The 20,676-nt window shown below is 35.2% G+C and overlaps 1 protein-coding gene across 1 annotated transcript in view; it reads right to left on the reverse strand.

Annotated features, from left to right (window-relative positions):
• SCLT1 (sodium channel and clathrin linker 1) overlaps positions 1 to 20,676 on the reverse strand; it is a 252,430-nt gene that overhangs the window by 215,493 nt on the left and 16,261 nt on the right. The window contains exon 2 of the mRNA XM_060147067.1: positions 17,989 to 18,056. Coding sequence (XP_060003050.1) covers positions 17,989 to 18,056 — 68 coding nt within the window. The remainder of the gene's footprint in view (positions 1 to 17,988; positions 18,057 to 20,676) is intronic.

Raw genomic sequence — 20,676 nt, forward strand, 5'->3', positions numbered from 1 at the left:
TCAATAGTAGACTAAATGATTCAAAAGAATGGACCGGTGAGCTGGAAGAAAGAGTACTGGAAATCATTACCGCTGAACAGAAAAAAAAGAAAAGAAATAAGGACAGTTTAAGAGACCTCTGGGACAATATCAAGCACACTAATATTTGCATTATAGGGGTGAGAAGGAGCAGAGAGAGATAAAAGTCCTGAGAACATTATTTTAACAAACAATAGGTGAAATCTTCTCTAATCTGGGAAAGAAAATAGTCACCTAAGTCCAGGAAGTGCAGTGAGTCCCATATAGGAAGAACCCAAAGAGGAACACACCAAAACTCATTGCAATTAAAATAACAAAAGTTAAATATAAAGAAAGCAGCAAGGGAAAAATCAACAAATGACATAAAACAGAATGCCCATAAGGCTGTCAATGATTTTTCAGCAGAAACTCTGCAGGCCAAAAGAGAGTGTCATGATAGTAAAAGTGAGGAAAGGGAAAAACCTACAACCAAGAACACTACACCCAGCAAGGCTCTGGATCAGATTTGCTGGAGGGATCAAAACCTTTACAGATAAGCAAAAGCTAAAAGAGTTCAACAGCCCCAAACCAGCTTTACAGCAAATGTTAAAGGACCTTCTCAGGTGAAAAAGGAAAGGCCACAACTAGAGACAAGAAAATTACTTAATGGAAAAGCTCACCAGTAAAGGCAAACATATAGTAACGGTAGAAAATCATCCACACACAAACCTAGTAGGGAGATTAAAAGACAAAAGTAATCAAATCATCTGTATCCACCATAAGCAGTTAAGGGATAGACAAAATAATTAGATGTAAAATATGATATCAAAACAGTAATTGTGAGGGGAGAAGAGGACAAATGCAGGGTTTTAAAAATGCATTTGAAATTAGAAGATCAGCAACCTTAAACAATCATGTATAAATATGGACTGCTATACAAAAACCTCATGGTAACCAAAAAACCAAAAATCTATAATAGATATACACACAGAAAAGAAAAAGGAATTCAAACATAACACTAAAGATAATCATCAGATCACAAGAGAATAGAACAAAAGAAGAAAGGGGGGGAAAAAAGACCTGGAAAAACATACAGAAAACAATTACCGAAATGGCAGTAAGAACATACATATCAATAACTATGTTAAGTGTAAATGGACTAAATGCTCCAACCAAAAGATACAGTGTGGCTGAATGGATACAAAAACAAGACCCTTAAATTATGCTGCCTACAAGAGACTTACTTAAGACCTAGAGACACACACAGACTGAAAGTGAAGGGATCAAAAAGGTACTTCATGCAAATGAAAATCAAAAGAAAGCCAGAGTAGCAATACTTATATCAGACAAAAAGACTTTAAAATAAAGACTGTTACAAGAGACAAAGAAGGACACTATATAATGACCAAGAGACCAATCCAAGAAGATATAACAATTGTACATATGTACGTACTCAACATAGAAGCACCTAAACATATAAGGCAAATATTAATGGACATAAAAGGAGAAATCAACAGTAACACTAATAGTAGTAGGAGACTTTAACAGTAATACTAATAATGGTATAGATCATCCAGACAGAAAATCAATAAGGAAACACAGGCCTTAAATGACACATTAGACCAGATGGACTTAATTGATATATATAAAGCATTCTACCTGAAAGCAACAGAATACACATTCTTTTCAAGTGCTTATGGAACATTCTCCAGAATAGATCACATACTAGGCCACAAAACAAGCCTAAGTAAATTTAAGAAAACTGAAGTCATATCAAGCATCTTTTCCAACCACAGTGCTATGAGACTAGAAATCAATTACAGGAAAAAAACCTGCAAAAAACACAGACACATGGAGGCTAAACAACATACTACTAAACAACCAATTTATGACTAAAGAAGTCAGAAGAAATTTAAAAAAACCCATAAACAAGTGAAAATTAAAAGAGAACCATCCAAAATCTATGGGACGCAGCAAAAGCAGTTCTAAGAGGAAAGTTTATAGTGATAGGAGCTTACCTCAGGAAACAAGAGAAATCTCAAATAAGCAACCTAACCTTATACCTAAAGCAACTAGAGAATGAAGAACAAACAAACTCAAAGTTAGTAGAAGGAAAGAAATCATAAAGATCACAGAAATAAATGAAACAGAGACTAAGAAAACAATAGGAAAGATCAATGAAACTTAAAGATGGTTCATTGAAAAGATAAACAAAATTGAAAAACCTTTAGCTAGGCTCATCAAGAAAAAAAGAGAGAGGGTGCAAATCAATAAAATCAGAAAGGAAAGAGAAGTTACAACCAATGCCACAGATATACGAAGTACTGTAAGAGACTACTACAAACAACTATATGCCAATAAAATGGACAACCTAGAAGAAATGCAGAAATTTTTAGAAAGGTACACTCTCCCAAGACTGAGCCAGGATGAAATAGAAAATATGATCAGACCAATTACTAGTAATAATGTTGAATCTATACTTTTAAAACTCCTAACAAACAAAAGATCAGAACCAGATGGCTTAGTAGTTGAATTCAATCAAACATTTAGAGAAGAATTAACACCTATCCTTCTCAAACTACTCGAAAAAACTGTAGAGGAAGGAACACTTCAGAACTCATTTTATGAGGCCAGCCTCACCATGATACCAAAACCAAACAAAGATATCAAAAAAACCCCAAAATTACAGGCCAATGTCACTAATGAACATAGATTCAAAAATCCTCAAAGAATACTAGCAAACTGAATCCAACAATACAGTAAAAGGATCATGCCTCATGATCAAGTGGGATTTATCTCAGGGATGCAAGGATTTTTCAATACCTGCAAGCCAATCAATGAGATACACTCTGTTAACAAATTGAAAAATAAAAACCATATGATCATCCCAGTAAGTGCAGAAAAATCTTTTGACAAAATTCAACACTCATTTATGATAAAAACTCTCCAAAAAGCAGGTGTAGAGGGAACATACCTCAACATAAAAGAAGCCATATATGACAAACCCACAGCTAACATCATACTCAAGAGTGAAAAGCTAAAAGCATTTCCTCTAAGATCAGCAACAAGACTAGGATGCCCACTCTCACAAAATTTATTCAACACAGTTTTGGAAGTCCTAGCCACAGCAATCAGAGACAAAAAAGTATCTAAATTGGAAGGAAAGAGGTAAAACTGCCTACTATACATAGAAAATCCTAAGGACACCACCAGAAAACTACTAGAGCTCATCAACGAATTCAGTAAAGTTGCAGGATACAAGATTAATATACAGAAATCTGTTGCATTTCTGTACACTAACAATGAAATATCGGACTGAGAAATTAAGGAAACAATCCCACTTACCATCATATCAAAAAGAATAAAACACCTAGGAATAAACCCACCTAAGGAGGCAAAAGACTTGTATTCCATAAAGTGTAAGACACTGATGAAAGAAACTGAAGATGACACAAAGAGATATATAAATATACTGTGTTCTTGGACTAGAAGAATCAATATTTTTAAAATGGCCATACTACTCAAGGCAATCTATAGATTCAATGCAATCCTTATCAAAATACCACTGGCATTTTTCATAGACCTAAATTTTAAAATATGAAAGGAAACACAAAAGACCCCAAATAGCCAAAACAATCTTGAGACAAAAGGAAGGTGGAGGAAATTATGCTTCCTGACTTCAGACTATACTACAAAGTTACAGTAATGAAAGCAGTATGGTACTGGCACAAAAGCAAACACATATATCAATGGAACAGAATAGAAAGCCCAGAAATAAACCCATACACTTACAGCAGAGGCAGCAAGACTATACAATTGAGAAAAGAGAGTCTTGTCAATAAGTGGTGCTGGGGAAACTGGACAGCTACATATGAAAGAATGAAATTAGAATATTCTCTAACACCATATACAAAAATAAATGCAAAATTGATTAAAGACCTAAATGTAACACTGGAAGCCTAAAACTCCTAGCAGAAAACATAGGCAGAACCCTCTCTGACACAAATTCCAGCAATATTTTTTGGATCCTTCTCCTCAGGCAAAGGAAATAAAACCCCAAATAAACAAATAGGACCTAACTAAACTTAAAAGCTTTTGCACAGCAAAGGAAACCATTGACAAAATGAAAAGACAACCTACTTAATGGGAGAAAATATTTCCAAATGATATGACTGATAAGGGATTAATATCCAACATATAAACAGTTCATACAACTCAACATCGAAAAAACAAATAACTTGATTAAAAAGTGGGCAGAAGTAGCGAACAGACATTTTTACAAAGAGGAAAGGCAGATGGCCAACAGGCCCATGAAAAGATGCTCAACATCACTAATCATCAGGGAAATGCAAATCAAAACCACACTGAAATATCACCTCACACCTGTCAGAATGGTTATCATCAAAAAGGACACAACAAATGTTAGCAAGACGTGGAAAAAAGGGGAACCCTAGTACACTGTTGGTGGGAATGTAAATTGTTGCACCCACTATGGAAAACAGTATGAAGCCTTCTCAAAAACTAAAAACACAACTACCATATGACCCAGCAATTCCATTCCTGGGTATGTATCTATAAAAAACAAAAACACTAATTTGAAAACATACATGGACCCCAATGTTCATATCATGCATTATTTACAGCTGCCAAGATATGGAAGCAACCTAAATGTCCATCAATAGATGAACTGCTAAAGAAGATGTGGCAAAAATAATATGTGTATATACACACACATATACATTTATACAATGGAATACTACTCAGCCATGAGTAGTATTCCATTGTATTTCCATGAAAAGAAGGAAATTTTGCCATTTGCAGCAATATGAATGGACTTGGAGGCATTATGCTAAGTGAAGTAAGTCAGACAGAGAAAGACAAATACTGTATGATCTCACTTATACGGAATCAGATATACAACAAGCTAGTGAATATAACCTAAAAGAAGCAGACTCACAGATATAAAGAACAAACTAGTGGTTACCAGTGGGGAGAGAGGATGAGGAAGAGGTTATATAGGGGTAGGAGAGTAAGAGGTACAAATTATTAGTTATAAAATAAGCAACAGGGGTATACTGTACAACACTAAGAATATAGCCAATATTTATAATAACTATAAATGGAATCAACCTTTAAAAATTGTGAATCACTAAGAACTGTACACCTATAACTTGTATATCAATTATACTTCAATTTAAAAAAAATAATAGAGAAATGTCATATAGTTTTACCCAGTTTTCCCCCAATGGTAACATCTTGCAAAACTCTAGACAATACAATACAATATCACTTCCATAATAATGATATTAAGTTAAAACACAGAATAGTTCTATAACCCAAAGATCCTTAATGTTGCACTTTTATGGCAACACTCATCCACCTCCTACCCCTCCCCATCCCTGAACTCTGACAACCACTAATATGTTCTCCATCTATATAATTTTGTCATTTAAAGAATGTTACATAGGGACTTCCCTGTGGCGCAGTGGTTAGGGGTCCGCCTGCCAATGCAGGGGACATGGGTTCGAGCTCTGGTCCAAGAAGATCCCACATGCCACGGAGCAACTGGGCTCACGTGCCACAACTGCTGAGCCTGCGCTCTGGAGCCAGCAAGCCACAGCTGCTGAGCCTGTGTGCCACAACTGCTGAGGCCCGCGCACTTAGAGCCTGTGCTCTGCAATAAGCGAGGCCACCACAATGAGAGGCCTGCGCACTGCAACAGGGAGTGGCCCCCACTCGCTGAAACTGGAGAAAGCCCGTGCACAGCAACGGAGACCCAAAGCAGCCAAAAATGAAAAAAAAAAAAAAAAGTTATATAAATGGAACCAATAAAGTATGTAACCTTCTGTGATTGGTGTTTTTTCCACTCAGCATAATTTCCTGGACATTTTTTATGTGTATAAATAATTAATTTCTTTTTAGTGCTGAGTTATATTACATGGTAAGTATGTACCACAGTTTGTTTAACCATTCACCCAATGAAGGACATCTGGGTTGTTTCCCATTTGGGGCTATTATGAACAAAGCTGCTACAAATATTTGTGTGTAGGTTTTTGTGCAAATGTAAGTTTATTTAGGTTGTCATGGTTCATTTAGGTTTCTCTATGATGAACTCACAGGAGTACAAATGCTGGGCTGTATGTTTACTTTTTTTAAAAGAAACTGCCAAATTTTTTTCAGAGTATCATTTTACATTTTACCAGCAATGTCTGATTGATCCAATTTTTCTGCATACTTTCCAGTATTTGACTTTCCACTATGGCTATGTTTGATTTTAACCATTCTGGAAGGTATGTTGTGAAATCTCATTATGGTTTTAATTTTTTTAATTAACCTAGTAATTAACTGTAGTAGGCTGAATAATGGACACCTAAAAATATTTATGTCGCATTCTCTGAAGCTGTAAATCCTAATGACATATGGCAAAAGTAACTTTGCGGAAGTGATTAAGAATCACAGGAGGAGGAGATTATACAGCTGAACTCCATATAATTACAAGGGTCCTTATGAACAAGGAAGAATTAGAATCAGAAGAAAGGTGAAGACTGAAGCCAAAATGCCTATGCTGCTGGCTTTGAGATGAAGGAAAGGGCCACAAGCCAAGGAATGCAAGGAATGCAGCTCTAGAATGGGGAGGAGGAGAGAGTGAAGGACCCATTCTCCCCTATACCCTGCAGAAAGTGGGGAGTGCTGCTGACACTTTCATTTGGGCCCAGTGAGACCCATTTCAAACTTCTGACTTCCAGCAGTATAAGATCACACTTTGTGTTGTTTTAAGTCACTGAGTTTGTGGTAACTTGTTAGAACAGCAATAGGAAAGTAAAACTTTAATAATGATAAATATCTTTTCATGTACCTATCTGACATCTGTGTTGTGTCTTAAAAGGACTGTTTATATCTTTTGCCCAATTTCTAACTGTATAGTTGTTTTCTTTTTTCTTCTGTTTTTCCTTAACTTTTGAGCTTTGACAGTTCTATATAATTTCTACAGAGTAGTAATTTGTTGGATATATGGTTTACAATTGTTTTCACCCAGTCTGTAATACGTCTTTCATCCTCTTGGGCACAGCAAAAGTTCTTAATATTGACAAAGTTGAATTTTTCCATTTTTCCTTTTATGGACCATGTTTGTGGTATCAAAAACTGTTTGACTAGCTCTAGATTCCAAAAAATATCTCCAATTATTTTCCCCCCAAATTTTTCAGTTTTACATCTTAAGTTTAAGTCTATGAGCTATTTTGAGTGAATTTTTGTATAAAGTGTGAAGTTTTGATTGAAAAGTAAATTTAAAAGGCAAACAGGCAAGAATCTGAGCCTTATCTTTGCTTTATATATAGTGTCCACAGCTTTTAACTGTACTTAGTAGGAGGTATAGGAATAAGTAGGTCTACTCCATCTTCCTGGAAATGAAAGTTCATCCTACAAGTTTTGCTATGTCAAATTTTGATTAAGCTCAAATATTTTCAAGTTTCATTTATAATTTTCCCTTTGATCAAAAAGTCATTAGAAGTATATTGCTTAATTTCAAAGGAATAGAGGATTTCCTAGTTTATCTTTTTGTTGTTGCTTTATACCTTAATTCCACTGTGGTCAGAAAACAAAATATGAATGATATGAATCCTCTGAAATTTGTTGAGTCTATTTATGAGTCAGCTTACTGTCAATTTTGGTAACTGTTCCATGTGCACTGGAAAAGAGTATGTATTCTATTTTTGTTGAGTCCAATGTTCTTTTTTTTTTTTTTTTGCGGTACGCGGGCCTCTCACTGTTGTGGCCTCTCCCGACGCGGAGCACAGGCTCCGGATGTGCAGGCTCAGCGGCCATGGCTCACGGGCCCAGCCGCTCCGCGGCATATGGGATCTTCCCGGACTGGCACGAACCCGTGTCCCCTGCATCGGCAGGCGGACTCTCAACCACTGCGCCACCAGGGAAGCCCCCAATGTTCTTTATATGTCATTTGGATCCAGTTTGTCAAGTATGTTGTTTGTATTTCTTATATTGTTACCAATTTTTTGTTTGTTTATTCTCTCTATTGAGAGAGGTGTGTTAAATTCTCCCTTGAAATTCTATATTTGCTTCTTTAAATTAAAAATATTTTTTGCTTTTATATATTTTGAAGCTATGCAATTGGGTATATATGGATTTATATTTTTAAATATGTATGTATGTATGTATTTATTTAGGCTGCACCAGGTCTTAGTTGCAGCACATGGGATCCTCGTTGTGGCATGCCAACTCTTAGTTGCGGCATGCAGACTCTTAGTTGTGGCATGCAGATGTCTTAGTTGCGGCATGCGGATGCTTAGTTGCAGCGTGTGAACTCTTTAGTTACGGCATGCATGGGGGATCTAGTTCCCCAACCAGGTATTGAACCTGGGCCCCCTGCATTGGGAGTGTGGAGTCTTACCCATTGGACCGCGAGGGAAGTCCCAGTATATATGGATTTAGAATTTATAACTTACTGGTGATTTAACTCCTTCAGCAGATGTCCCTCCTCTTTATCTCAAGCAACATTTCTTACCTAATGCCTACTCTGTCTGATGTTACTAGAGCTATGTCTGCTTTCTATTAGTTAATATTTTCATGGAATAACTTTTTCTATCCTTTTCTTTTAAATCTTTCTGTTGTTGACATAGTTGGGATTTGTGTGTGTGCTTATGTTTTACACAGTTGGAGTATTTAGTTCATTCACATTTAATATAATTACTTTTTATAATATAGTTGAATTAGAATAAGAGTTAGCAAAGTTTTCTGTAAAGGGCCAGACAGTAAGCTTATTAGGTTTTGTGAATAACAAGGTGTCTGTCACAGCTATTCAACCCTGCCCTTGTAGCACAAAAGAGGCCGTAGACAACACATAAACAAATGAGTGTGGCTGTGTTCCAATAAATTTCTGTTTACTAAAACAGATGGCAGGTGAGATTTAGTCAGTGGGATATAGTTTGCTAAGCCCTGAATTAGAACATGGCTTGAGAGGGTCTCTTAGGAGGGAAAAAAAAAGGCTTCAAACCATCAATATCTTGCAGAGACTATGGAGTTTAGATTCACAGGATACCAAAGTATACCAAGTGTGAATTCTAACCTTAGTAAAACTAACAATTACATGACAATTTGTTTTCCAGTTGTAGTGATTATACTGTCACTTATTAAATTAAATCCAAACTGATCAACTTACAGTACATTTCCAGCTGTAATGATTAGACTATCACGTCACACCAATCACACTAACAAAAACGAGTGACAATGCCACCTGTTGGATGTTTCAAAATCAGCACTCTCATACACCATGAAATGGAATGAAAACTAGTATAATCACCTTGAAGAGCCCTCTTGCAATTTCTAGTAAATCTGAAGATGAGAAAACTCCAATTTTAAGTATTCAACCTAAAAAAACTCTCACATCTGTATACGGAGACATGTTCAAGAATGTGTTTAAGCATTACAGCAAGATGAAAAACTTGTACAAAACTTAAATGTCCTTCAACAGGAGAATGGATAAATAAATTGTGGTAGAGTTATACGATGGAATGCAGTAGACAGCAGTTACAGTGCATGAACTGGTGATATGTGCATCAAATATTTTAAAATAATGTTGAACAAAAAACGCAAGTTTTGCCAAAGGATACATATAGTGTATCACTTATATTTAATTTAAAAACCTGCCAAATGATACAACAAAATGATTTCATATATGAGCATATTTAGTAAAATTATTAGTGCATGTATAGTACTGAAAACACTTCTGTTCACATGGATCCAGAAGAACTATGAAATGGATTATACTAAAAGCAAGGTAGCCTTCCAGAGAGAACTTGATGAGTTAAGGAATAAATGCATCCAACAGTCTATGTAACTTCAAGGAGTGATTTATTCAATCCAAGACCACTGAAAACTTTATTGTAATTTTTAAAGAATTAATTGAGAGACAAGTGATATTTTAACTTTCAATTTTTCAATAGTTTAAAAGCTTCTTGGGATAACTAAATACAGTCAACCCTTGAACAACTTGGCGGGTAGAGGTGCTGATCAGCAGCCGAAAACCCACATAACTGCTATCTCTGCCTCAAAGACAAAGGAACTGATAAATGACTCACTCAAGGGCAGGAAGCTGAAACAATCTGGATAGAATCAGGACTCAAATGTTAGTCCTTTCGATTCCACATATTGTAATATCTAATCTAACACAAACCTTTGCCCATACTTACCTAATTTAAAGATTTGCAAAATGAAAATACAGGTACTGTAATTTTTGGAAAAAGTCTGCAGCTAAGAGGACTCTCACAGTTCAAAGGTCAACTGTAGTTTAAACTTTAAAAATATTACTTCTCAAATTTCTTAGAAATTTTTATAAAATCAAAATCAACTACCAGTGTTATGACTGATAGTTGAAGATGGCTGACATTTTGCAAAATAATAATTCAAGCCCTTATTATCCTCCCACCCATCAATTATGTTTCCTAGTTGTGATTCTTATCACATGTTTCTCTCCACTTTAATCTACCTTATAGATAGCACCATGCCTGTACTATTATTTTATCAAGAGTCTAACACAATGACTTATTTACAATAGATGCACAATAAATTAGTGATAAACAAATAAATGAATTTCTTCCAGATTATTCAGAAAACGATTCTTCTAAAAATTATTTAGTAATCTTCTAGTGCTTATTAAATTAAATCCAAACTATTAAACTAAACCATTCAATGTCCTCTACAATGTGGAAACAACCTACCCTTCCTAATGTTACTTTCAATTACTTCTTCACATATGTGCAAGAATTACACAAACTGAAGTATGTTTTAGCCGCTAAATACAACTCTCATTTTCTCACCTCCTTTGGCTTCTCATCATGCCAATGGGTCCATCTGCAGTGCTCTTCACCACCCCCTCAGTGCTCTTCACCACCCCCTCATTGAAGTTCTTTCGAAATCCTACCTATTTAGCAGTGCCCAGCAACTATGCCTCACATCCTTCAGGAAACTTTCCCAGATTTCTCCAACTGTATATGATCTCCTTTTTTCTCTTAATACTCATATTTGGTTTTAAAGTTCTTAAGATTCAAATAAGATGCCTTTTACCTAATTATTTAATATTTCTCATCCCATATTTTCATTAGTCTCTAAGTTCCTTTGAAATCGTTATTTTATTTTACATACCTTTATATTGCTAAAGCCCCTGGCACAGTGCCTTACGTAAAGATGGTGCTCGATATATATTGGTTAAAGTGAATTCTGTGAAGACACTGCTCCATAACTATTTTCTAATGATAGTTGCTAAGGAAATACAAATATAAGAATAGATGACCCAATAATCTAAAGTAATTATAAAAGCTATAAGATTCTGAAAATAAATGTAATAAAAACATAAGAAAAATATTTGGAAATAAAAATACAGATTCAGCAATCCCTTCCCACTTGCTAGCAAAACTAGAGACCTAGTGGGAAAAAATCAGGTTGGGAAAATAAGATTGAAATTGACTATAAAGCATTTATAAGACTTTTTATATTCTCTAAAACAAAATTTAAACTATACTAAAGAAAAGAAACATTTATAGAATTTTATGAATCTTGAAAAATGGATACTGTACAATTAATTTCTATCTATTTTGATCTCAAGATGACTTCCTGAGATGACAGTGATGATATATCACAGAAAGAACGTCAATAATATTTGATTGTAGTCAGGTAAACAAATTTTCTGGACACTTTTCTTCCTCTAATTAACAAAACTACATACTCTCTAAGTACTGTAATTACAGTTCTGAATGTTTAATTTTGTGCCCCTGACTTTAATCATTATCACTGGCTATCAAATAAGTAAATGGCATCCTTTCCTCTATCCTTTGGAAGAAAATAAAGTATAGGTCGATTAGCATTTTGTGAAGGTGTTCTCATACATTTTAGAGGGTTGCAGCAAACCCCTACACCTTTCATTCATATCATGAGGAGACTGATTTTCATCATTTATCAATAAAGGTTGATGTACAACCTAAGAAATTGATAGACTTACACTCAGACTCTTTACAGTACTGAATTATTGATTTTCTATCTTCATCAATGGGATGATGCAAAATCAACTCTTCAAGGTTTTACCTGAGTAATTCATCACCTGGGGAGTTTAGAACTGCACTAACACAATAGCCATAAGCCACATTAGTCTATTCAAATTTAAATTTCATTTTTCAAGTGAAAATTAGATAAAGACCTGTCAGTTGTGCTAGCCTAATTTCAAGTGCGTAAAAGCCCCATGTGATACTGGCTACCGTATTGAACAGTACAGAATTATATATTTCCATGATCACAGGAAGTTCTACTGAACAGCACTGGTCTAGAAAGCTAATAATTTGACTTAAATAGTAAAAGTGGTTTGTTATATTTTATCTATCAAGTGTTATATTTTTAAACTCATGATCAACAGGAGTAGCCCTACTATTCCTTCAATGTAAATTTCCAATAACTATTATTTGATTACAATTGGACCAGCTCTTATATACTATACAAGACATGTCAAATTTCTTCCTGCCTCAGAGCCTCTTTTTGGTCCATTCTTTGACTTGTTCTTCACTTTCAGTGCCAACTTGAATGTTAACTGCCTTAGAGAAGCCTTCTCTGACCTTTCTACCAAAAACGGGTCTCGGCCACCACCACACAACATGCACTTTAATCTTTATCTCAGCACCGTTTATTTTGTTCATAGGTTATCACAGTTTTCATTTATTCATTCATTCATATTCTTCCATTGAAGGAGAATCCTTTGTCTATCTTATTCATAGCTCTGTCCCCAGAGCTTACCTAGCACAGTCATGCACTCAAAATTTATTGAATTAACACATTAATGTTTGCTGAATCAGTGAATAAATGTGCACAATGACTGTCTTTCCCCTCCACAACCAACTCATACCTCCACTGCCACACTTTTATATTTATTTCTTCCTTCCTCTTCTTTCTAGTTTATGTTATTTCTTTTCTTTCCCAGCAGACTCTCTCAATTTTTTTTTTAACTTTAATTTTGAGTTCAAGGGGTAACAAGTAGAAAAAGAAGTCCCAAGACACTTTTAGGAGAGCTTTCAGAGAAAATAAACTTATTTTTAATATTCCACCCTGTGCCTCCAGCAAGTACAAAGAGAACAAAAACACTAATCCTACCCTTCAGTACACACATACTAGTGTGGTATAGGTTACAAAGAGGATTTAATTAGCTTGCATGTGAGAAAAGGCAGGGATTTAAGGGGGAATAAAAGTAGGACGAAAGAAATGGGAAAAAAAGGGATATTTCCCACTCACCTTCTTGAATAAAATATTTTTCTTATCTTTGAATATTTGTCATCCAGTGTCTACTACTACACTCTTAGAAAGCAATGTGACTTGAAATACTTTTTATTTATATAGAAAATACAACATAGTCAAAGAAAGACAACTAAATTTCACAACAACCTGAAGGGATCATTCAAGAAACTAGTTACTTCAAGTATTTTTAGTACATATATACAATGGAATATTACTTAGCCATAAGAAAGAATGAAATAAACCCAATCAAAAAATGGGCAGATGATCTAAATAGACATTTCTCCGAAGAAGACATACAGATGGCCAAAATGCACATGAAAAGATGCTCAACATCACTAATTATTAGAGAAATGCAAATTAAAACTACACTGAAGCATCACCTCACACCAGTCAGAATGGCCATTATCCAAAAATCTACAAACAATAAATGCTGGAGAGGGTGTGAAGAAAAGGAAACCCTCTTACACTGTTGGTGGGAATGTAAATTGGTACAGCACTATGGAGAACAGTATGGAGGTTCTTTAGAAAACTAAAAATAGAGCTACCATATGATCCAGCAATCCCACTCCTGGCATATATCTGGAGAAAACCATAATTTGAAAAGATGCATGTACCCCAATGTTCACTGCAGCACTGTTTACAATAGACAGGACATGGAACCAACCTAAATGTCCATCAACAGAGGAATGGATAAAGAAGATATGGTACATATATACAATGGAATATTACTCAGCCATAAAAAAGAATGAAATAATGCCATTTGCAGCAACATGGATGGACCTAGAGATTCTCATACTGGGTGATGTAAGTCAGACAGAGAAAGACAAATATCATATGATATCGCTTATATGTGGAATCTAAAATATGGCACAAATGAACTTATTTACAAAACAGAAATAGAGTCACAGATGTAGAAAACAAATTTATGGTTACCAGGGGGGAAAAGGGAGGCAGGAATAAATTAGAAGACTGGGATTGACATATACACGCTACTATATATAAAATAGATAACTAATAAGGACCTAGTGTATAGCACAGGGAAGTCTACTCAATACTCTGTAATGACCTACATGGGAATACAATCTAAAAAAGCGTAGATATATGTATATGTATAACTGATTCACTTTGCTGTACACCTGAAACTAACACAACATTGTAAATCATCTATACTCCAATAAAAATTTTTTAAAAAAAAGGCAAACAACCCAATTTTTTAAATGGGCAAAATATTTAAACAGGAACGTCAGAAAAGAGAACATCCAAATGGCCAATAAACATATGAAAATATTCTCAACATCACTATTCATCAGGGAAATGCAAAATAATGCCATTATACTAAGTGTTAAAAAAGAAATAACAAGCCCCAAATGGGGTCACCCACCCCCCATCACAGCAAACCAAGCCAGTTTCAACCCCTCCCAGAGATGTGACCTTTAAAACAGTCCAACTGAGGGCTTCTCTGGTGGCACAGTGGTTGAGAGTCTGCCTGCCGATGTAGGGGACAAGGGTTCGTGCCCCAGTCCAGGAAGATCCCACATGCCACGGAGCGGCTGGGCCCGTGAGCCATGGCCGCTGAGCCTGTGCATCCGGAGCCTGTGCTCCGCAACAGGAGAGGCCACAGCAGTGAGAGGCCCGCGTACCGCAAAACAAACAAACAAACAAACAAAAAAAACAGTCCAACTGAAATTTCCTGAGAAAGACCCCTGCGGTTCTGGTCCTGGTAGAAGACCTGGCCTGAAACAATCCTTTCTTTTCATTTACTAATACCTTCTCGCTCCCTCCCTTCCTTCTACCTATAAAAGCCTTCCATTTTGTACAACCCCTCCTAGTGCTGCTGATTCTTAAATTTTGGAATAAAGCCATTAGTTCTTCAAAAAATAAAAAAGAATGAAATAATGCCATTTGCAGCAACATGAATGGACCTAGAGATTATCATACTAAGTGAAGTAAGTCAGACAGAGAAAGACAAATACCATATGATGTCACTTATATGTGGAATCTAAAAAGATGATACAAATGAACTTACCTACAAAACAGAAACAGACTCACAGACTTCGAAAACAAACTTATGGTTACAAAAGGGGAAAGGTTGGGGTGGGGGGAGATAAATTAGGAGGTTGGGATTAACAGATACACACTACTATATATAAAATAGATAATCAACAAGGACCTACTGTATAGCACAGGGAACTCTACTCAATATTCTATAATGACCTATATGGGAAGAGAATCTGAAAAAGAATGGATATGTGTGTGTGTGCGCGTGTGTGTATATATATATATATATATATACACACACAAAAGAATGGATATATGTGTGTATATATATATATGTATATATAGGAATCACTTTGCTGTACATCTGAAACTAACACAATGTTGCAAATTGACTATACTCCAATATAAAATAAAATTAAAATAAATAAAATGAAGTATCTTTAAAAAGTTACATACAATTATAAGAAGGGAAAAGGTTTTTTTTTTTTTTTTTTTTTGCGGTACGCGGGCCTCTCACTGCCGTGGCCTCCCCCACCGCGGAGCACAGGCTCCGGACGCGCAGGCCCAGCGGCCATGGCTCACGGGCCCAGCCGCTCCACGGCATGCAGGATCCTCCCGAACCGGGGCACGAACCCGTGTCCCCTGCATCGGCAGGCGGACTCCCAACCACTGCGCCACCAGGGAAGCCCAGTACTAAAGAATTTTAACTACCATTTATAATATAGTTTCTAGAGAAAATTATGTTTGAAGTACCAACTTAAAATGTAAGAAATAAATATCAAACTCTTGCAGGTTTGTTTTTTTTGATACTGGAAAAAGGTTTCATAAGATATGTCCACTTAACACAAGAGCTGGCAATTTTATGGTACCTAGTGTGAGAAAGAAGGGACAGTTCATTGGGACTTTATTTTGAAAAACAGAACTAAAAGGCATGAACTGTTTGTATTTCCCAAGCTGATCATGACTTTTTACATCTCCACTTTCACTGTATTTGGCACACAGAGCTCAAATAATGTTGGAAGATATGTAGGTAGGAGGGAAGAAGAGGAAAGATACAGCTGTTTAATTAATCCTACAAATATTTATTGAGTATCTAACAAGAATTGTTCTAGGAACTTGGGAAATGCAGCTGAACAAAAAGGGCAAACAAATTTATGAAGAATTTCTGTTGCTAGTAGCAACAACTAAAGTTACAGTGACAAGAGATCTGAGCCAGTGCTCCTGGGTCCCATTTACTCTCTGATAATGAATAGTTTAACTCCTACTTCTATGTCTTCCTTTAGTACAAAATAAACAGAAAACAAAAACAAAACAACAACAAAGAAAGAAATTCCTCCTGAGCATTTTATCAGCAACCAGAATAATGCTTCTGGGGTGAAAAATCCCCAAGGATGCACTACATATGACCAAGGATACGGACGTTTCTGCTAGAAAGCAGATTAAACTCGCTTTCATGCTCTCATATCACCTCCCACTCACTAATGCAAACTACCCAGTGAAAGGCAAGACCCATGAGGACTAGAGTCTTGAGACAGCAACATGTTCTGAAGAGATGGTAGACTGCAAAGGAATCAGGCAGTAACAATATACTAACACTAAAAATAAGAAATAGAAATCTAGATTTGACTTATGACTACAAGAATAGTACATGTAAGAGAAGAATGTGTACCTTCAAATAATTAAAGGAGCTATATAATTTCACTGAAGAGTACACTACTAAATAAGGGAAAACTTTTCCCTATTTGGTATGTTACCAGCAGGCTTTAATTAATTATAATCACAGTACACAATGCAGGGACACTTAAAGGGCTATGGAGAGTCATTATTTTATCTGGTAAAACCATCTTTCATAATCAAGTCAGACACAGATTCCAGGAGATATGATGCAATTCCATGCCCAGAGGTCTTCTCAGGCTTTAAAATCAATCTTTTGTTTGAATCCTCCCTCTTCAGGCATATTCTATATGACATTAAGCAGAAGCAAAAGAACCTAAGAATCTAAGCAAAATTTAGAGGCTACTGGATTATGAAAGATTTTCTATCACCTAGTATCTTAAAAACAACTTCCTTTTAATTTCTTAAAAGCAATTTCAGTTTTAATTACAAGATTTATTTATGCCAAAAGCAAACCAATTCTTTGATTCAGTGGATAACTACCACTAACCTAGGAGATATTTTTCTTTTAATATCCTATAACTCAGAGTCCACCAGTAAGTATACCTTATTGGTCAAAAAAAAAATTTTTTAACACAATATTTAAATTAAAAAAATACACCAAGAAAAAAATATTAAAACAATACCATATATTATTTACTGTTTTGAGTTAGTTTGTGCTCTGTCATAATTTACAAGAATTCAGAGTTAAAGTTTACAGTTGGATGTATCTTGAGAAACCTATTTAGGATGTTTCAAAAATTTAATGAATTCTCATTTTAGAACTAAGACATTTTAACACTATACATAATACGTAATCTCAAACTCCGGAGGGAAAAACACAATTTCTATGGTCAAAGAATTTACAGTCATTAAATAAAAACAAGTTTTCCTCCTTACAAGAATCAAAGTTGTAAGCAAACTTTTAAAGTGCTATGGGCCACTTCACATGGAATAATCCTAGGTAGCATTTATTCTACATTTGTATTCATGTTGAGATGTTTACAACCAAATTTGTACTTAATTTGTTAGGCCTCAATTTAATTTACATACCTGTACCGATGAATATTTGAAAAAATTTTCCATTTGATACCGTCTAAGAACTTCATTTAGCCTTTGATCTGAAACAAAGAGAAGAACCAATTTGTAGTTAATTGGGTAATGTTCAACTTTTAAAAAGTAGAAATAAAGTAGATATTATTTGATACATCTAATGCAAAACTGCTAGTCGCCACTGTTGTTCAAAATAAAATGGATCATCAATCTCAACACACCATTTTAGAATTTAAAATTTAGAATTTAAAACTAGGCCATTCTATATGGTCTAAGCCAAATAAGTACTACCAATGGGAAAAAGAACAGCTACAAAGAACTAATTTTTCTGCTCCTATAAATTTTAATTCTCAGTCTCTCCTGGTTTGCTCTTCAGGTTACTAAAGTCAAAAAAATATTCTCCATGTTTATTTTTTTATTCCTGCTACTAGAAGTGAAAAGAGTTGGAAAGACAAGGCTAAACCATTCCTGTTTAGAAGTTAAAATCTGCTGGAATTCTCTTCCAGGACAAACCTCCACACAGAGGAGAAACTGCAGGACAAAGTATCCAAATTAAGCAGGAATGGGCAAGAGACAATGGAAAAGAAGGTCCAGAAGAGCTCAGAACTCTCAGCAAGTACAAGGTAATGTTTTTATTTGAAGCAAGAAAAGCAACATACAATAGAACATAGCACCCAACAAATATACAAAACTCATTCTTTCAAGATCACATGGAACATTTAAAACTGATAATTTCCTGACAAAAGGGTAAGTCTCTTTTAAGTTTTTGAATATTCAAGTGGGATTTATCTCAGGGATGCAAGGATTTTTCAACATTCACAAATCAATCAATGTGATACACCACATTAACAAACTGAAGAATAAAAGCCATATGTTCATCTCAATAGATGCAGAAAAATCTTTCGACAAAATTCAACAATGATTTATGATAAAAACTCTCCAGAAACCAGCCACAGAGGGAACATATCTCAACACAATAAAGGTCATATATGACAAACCCACAGTTAACTTCATCCTCAAAGTATTTCCTCTAAGATCAGGAACAAGACAAGGATGCCCACTTTCACCACTTCTATTCAACATAGTTTTGGAAGTCCTAGCCATGGCAATCAGAGAAGAAAAAGAAATAAAAGGAATACAAATTGGAAAAGAAGAAGTAAAACTGTCACTGTTTGCAGTTGACATGATACTATACATAGAGAATCCTAAAGATGCCACCAGAAAACTACTAGAGCTAATCAATGAATTTGGTAAAGTTGCAAGATACAAAATTAATATACAGAAATCTGTTGCATTTCTATACATTAAAAACAAAGTATCAGAAAAAGAAATTAAGCAAACAATCCCATTTACCACTGTATCAAAAAGAATAAAATACCCAGGAATAAACCTACCTAAGGGGCAAAAAACCTGTATTCTAAAAACTATAAGACACTGACGAGAGAAATTGAATACACAAACATATGAAAAGATATACTGGGTTCTTGGATCGGAATAATCAATATTGTTAAAATGCCTATACTACTCAAGGCAATCTACAGATTCAATGCAATCCCTATCAAAATACCAATGGCACTTTTCATAGACCTAAAACAAATAATTTTAAAATTTGCATGGAAACACAAATAGCCAAAACAATCTTGAGAAAGAAGAACAGAGGTGGAGGAATCATGCTCGCTGACTTCAGACTATACTACAAAGTTACAGTAGCCAAAACAGTATTGTACTGGCACAAAAGCATAGATCAATGGAACAGGATAGAGAGCCCAGAAATAAACTCATACACTTATGGTCAATTAATCTATGACAAAGGAGGCAAGACTATGCAATGGATAAAAGACAGTTTCTTCAATAAGTGGTGCTGGGAAAACTGGACAGCTACATGTAAAAGAAGGAAATTAGAACATCTCTAACACCATATACAAAAATAAACTCAAAATGGTTTAAAGAGCTAAATGTAAGAGTGAAAGCCATAAAACTCCTAGAGGCAAACAAAGGCAGAACATTCTTTGACATAAATTGCAGCAATATTTTTTGGATACTTCTCCTCAGGCAAAGGAAATAAAACCAAAAATAAACAAATAGGACCTAACCAAACTTAAAAGCTTTGCACAGCAAAGGAAACCATCAACAAAATGAAAAGACAACCTATTTAATGAAATATTTGCAAATGATATGCCTGATAAGGGAATAATATCCAACATATATCAACAGCTCATACAACCCAACATCAAAAATACAAATAACCTGATTAAAAAGTGGGCATAAGTAGTGAATAGACATTTTTCCAAAGAGGAAATGTAGATGGCCAATAGGCACATGAAAAGATGCTCAACATCACTAATTATCAGGGAAATGCAAACCAAAACCACATTGAGATATCACCTCACACCTGTCAGAATGGTTATCATCAAAAAGAACACAAGTAACAAATGTTGGCCAGGATGTGGAGAAAAAGGAACACTTGTACACTGTTGGTAGGAATGTAAATTGGTGCAGTCACTGTTAAAAACAGTATGAACGTTTCCCAAAAAACTAAATATTGAACTACTATATGACGCAGCAATTCCACTCCTGGGTATATATCCTATAAAAACAAAATCACTAATTCGAAAAGATACACGCACTCCAATGTTCATAGCATGCATTATTTAAAAAAAAATTTTTATTGGGGTATAATTGATTTAC

Source organism: Lagenorhynchus albirostris, chromosome 4 (genome assembly GCF_949774975.1).
Source record: "Lagenorhynchus albirostris chromosome 4, mLagAlb1.1, whole genome shotgun sequence".
NCBI classification, from domain to species: Eukaryota; Metazoa; Chordata; class Mammalia; order Artiodactyla; family Delphinidae; genus Lagenorhynchus; species Lagenorhynchus albirostris.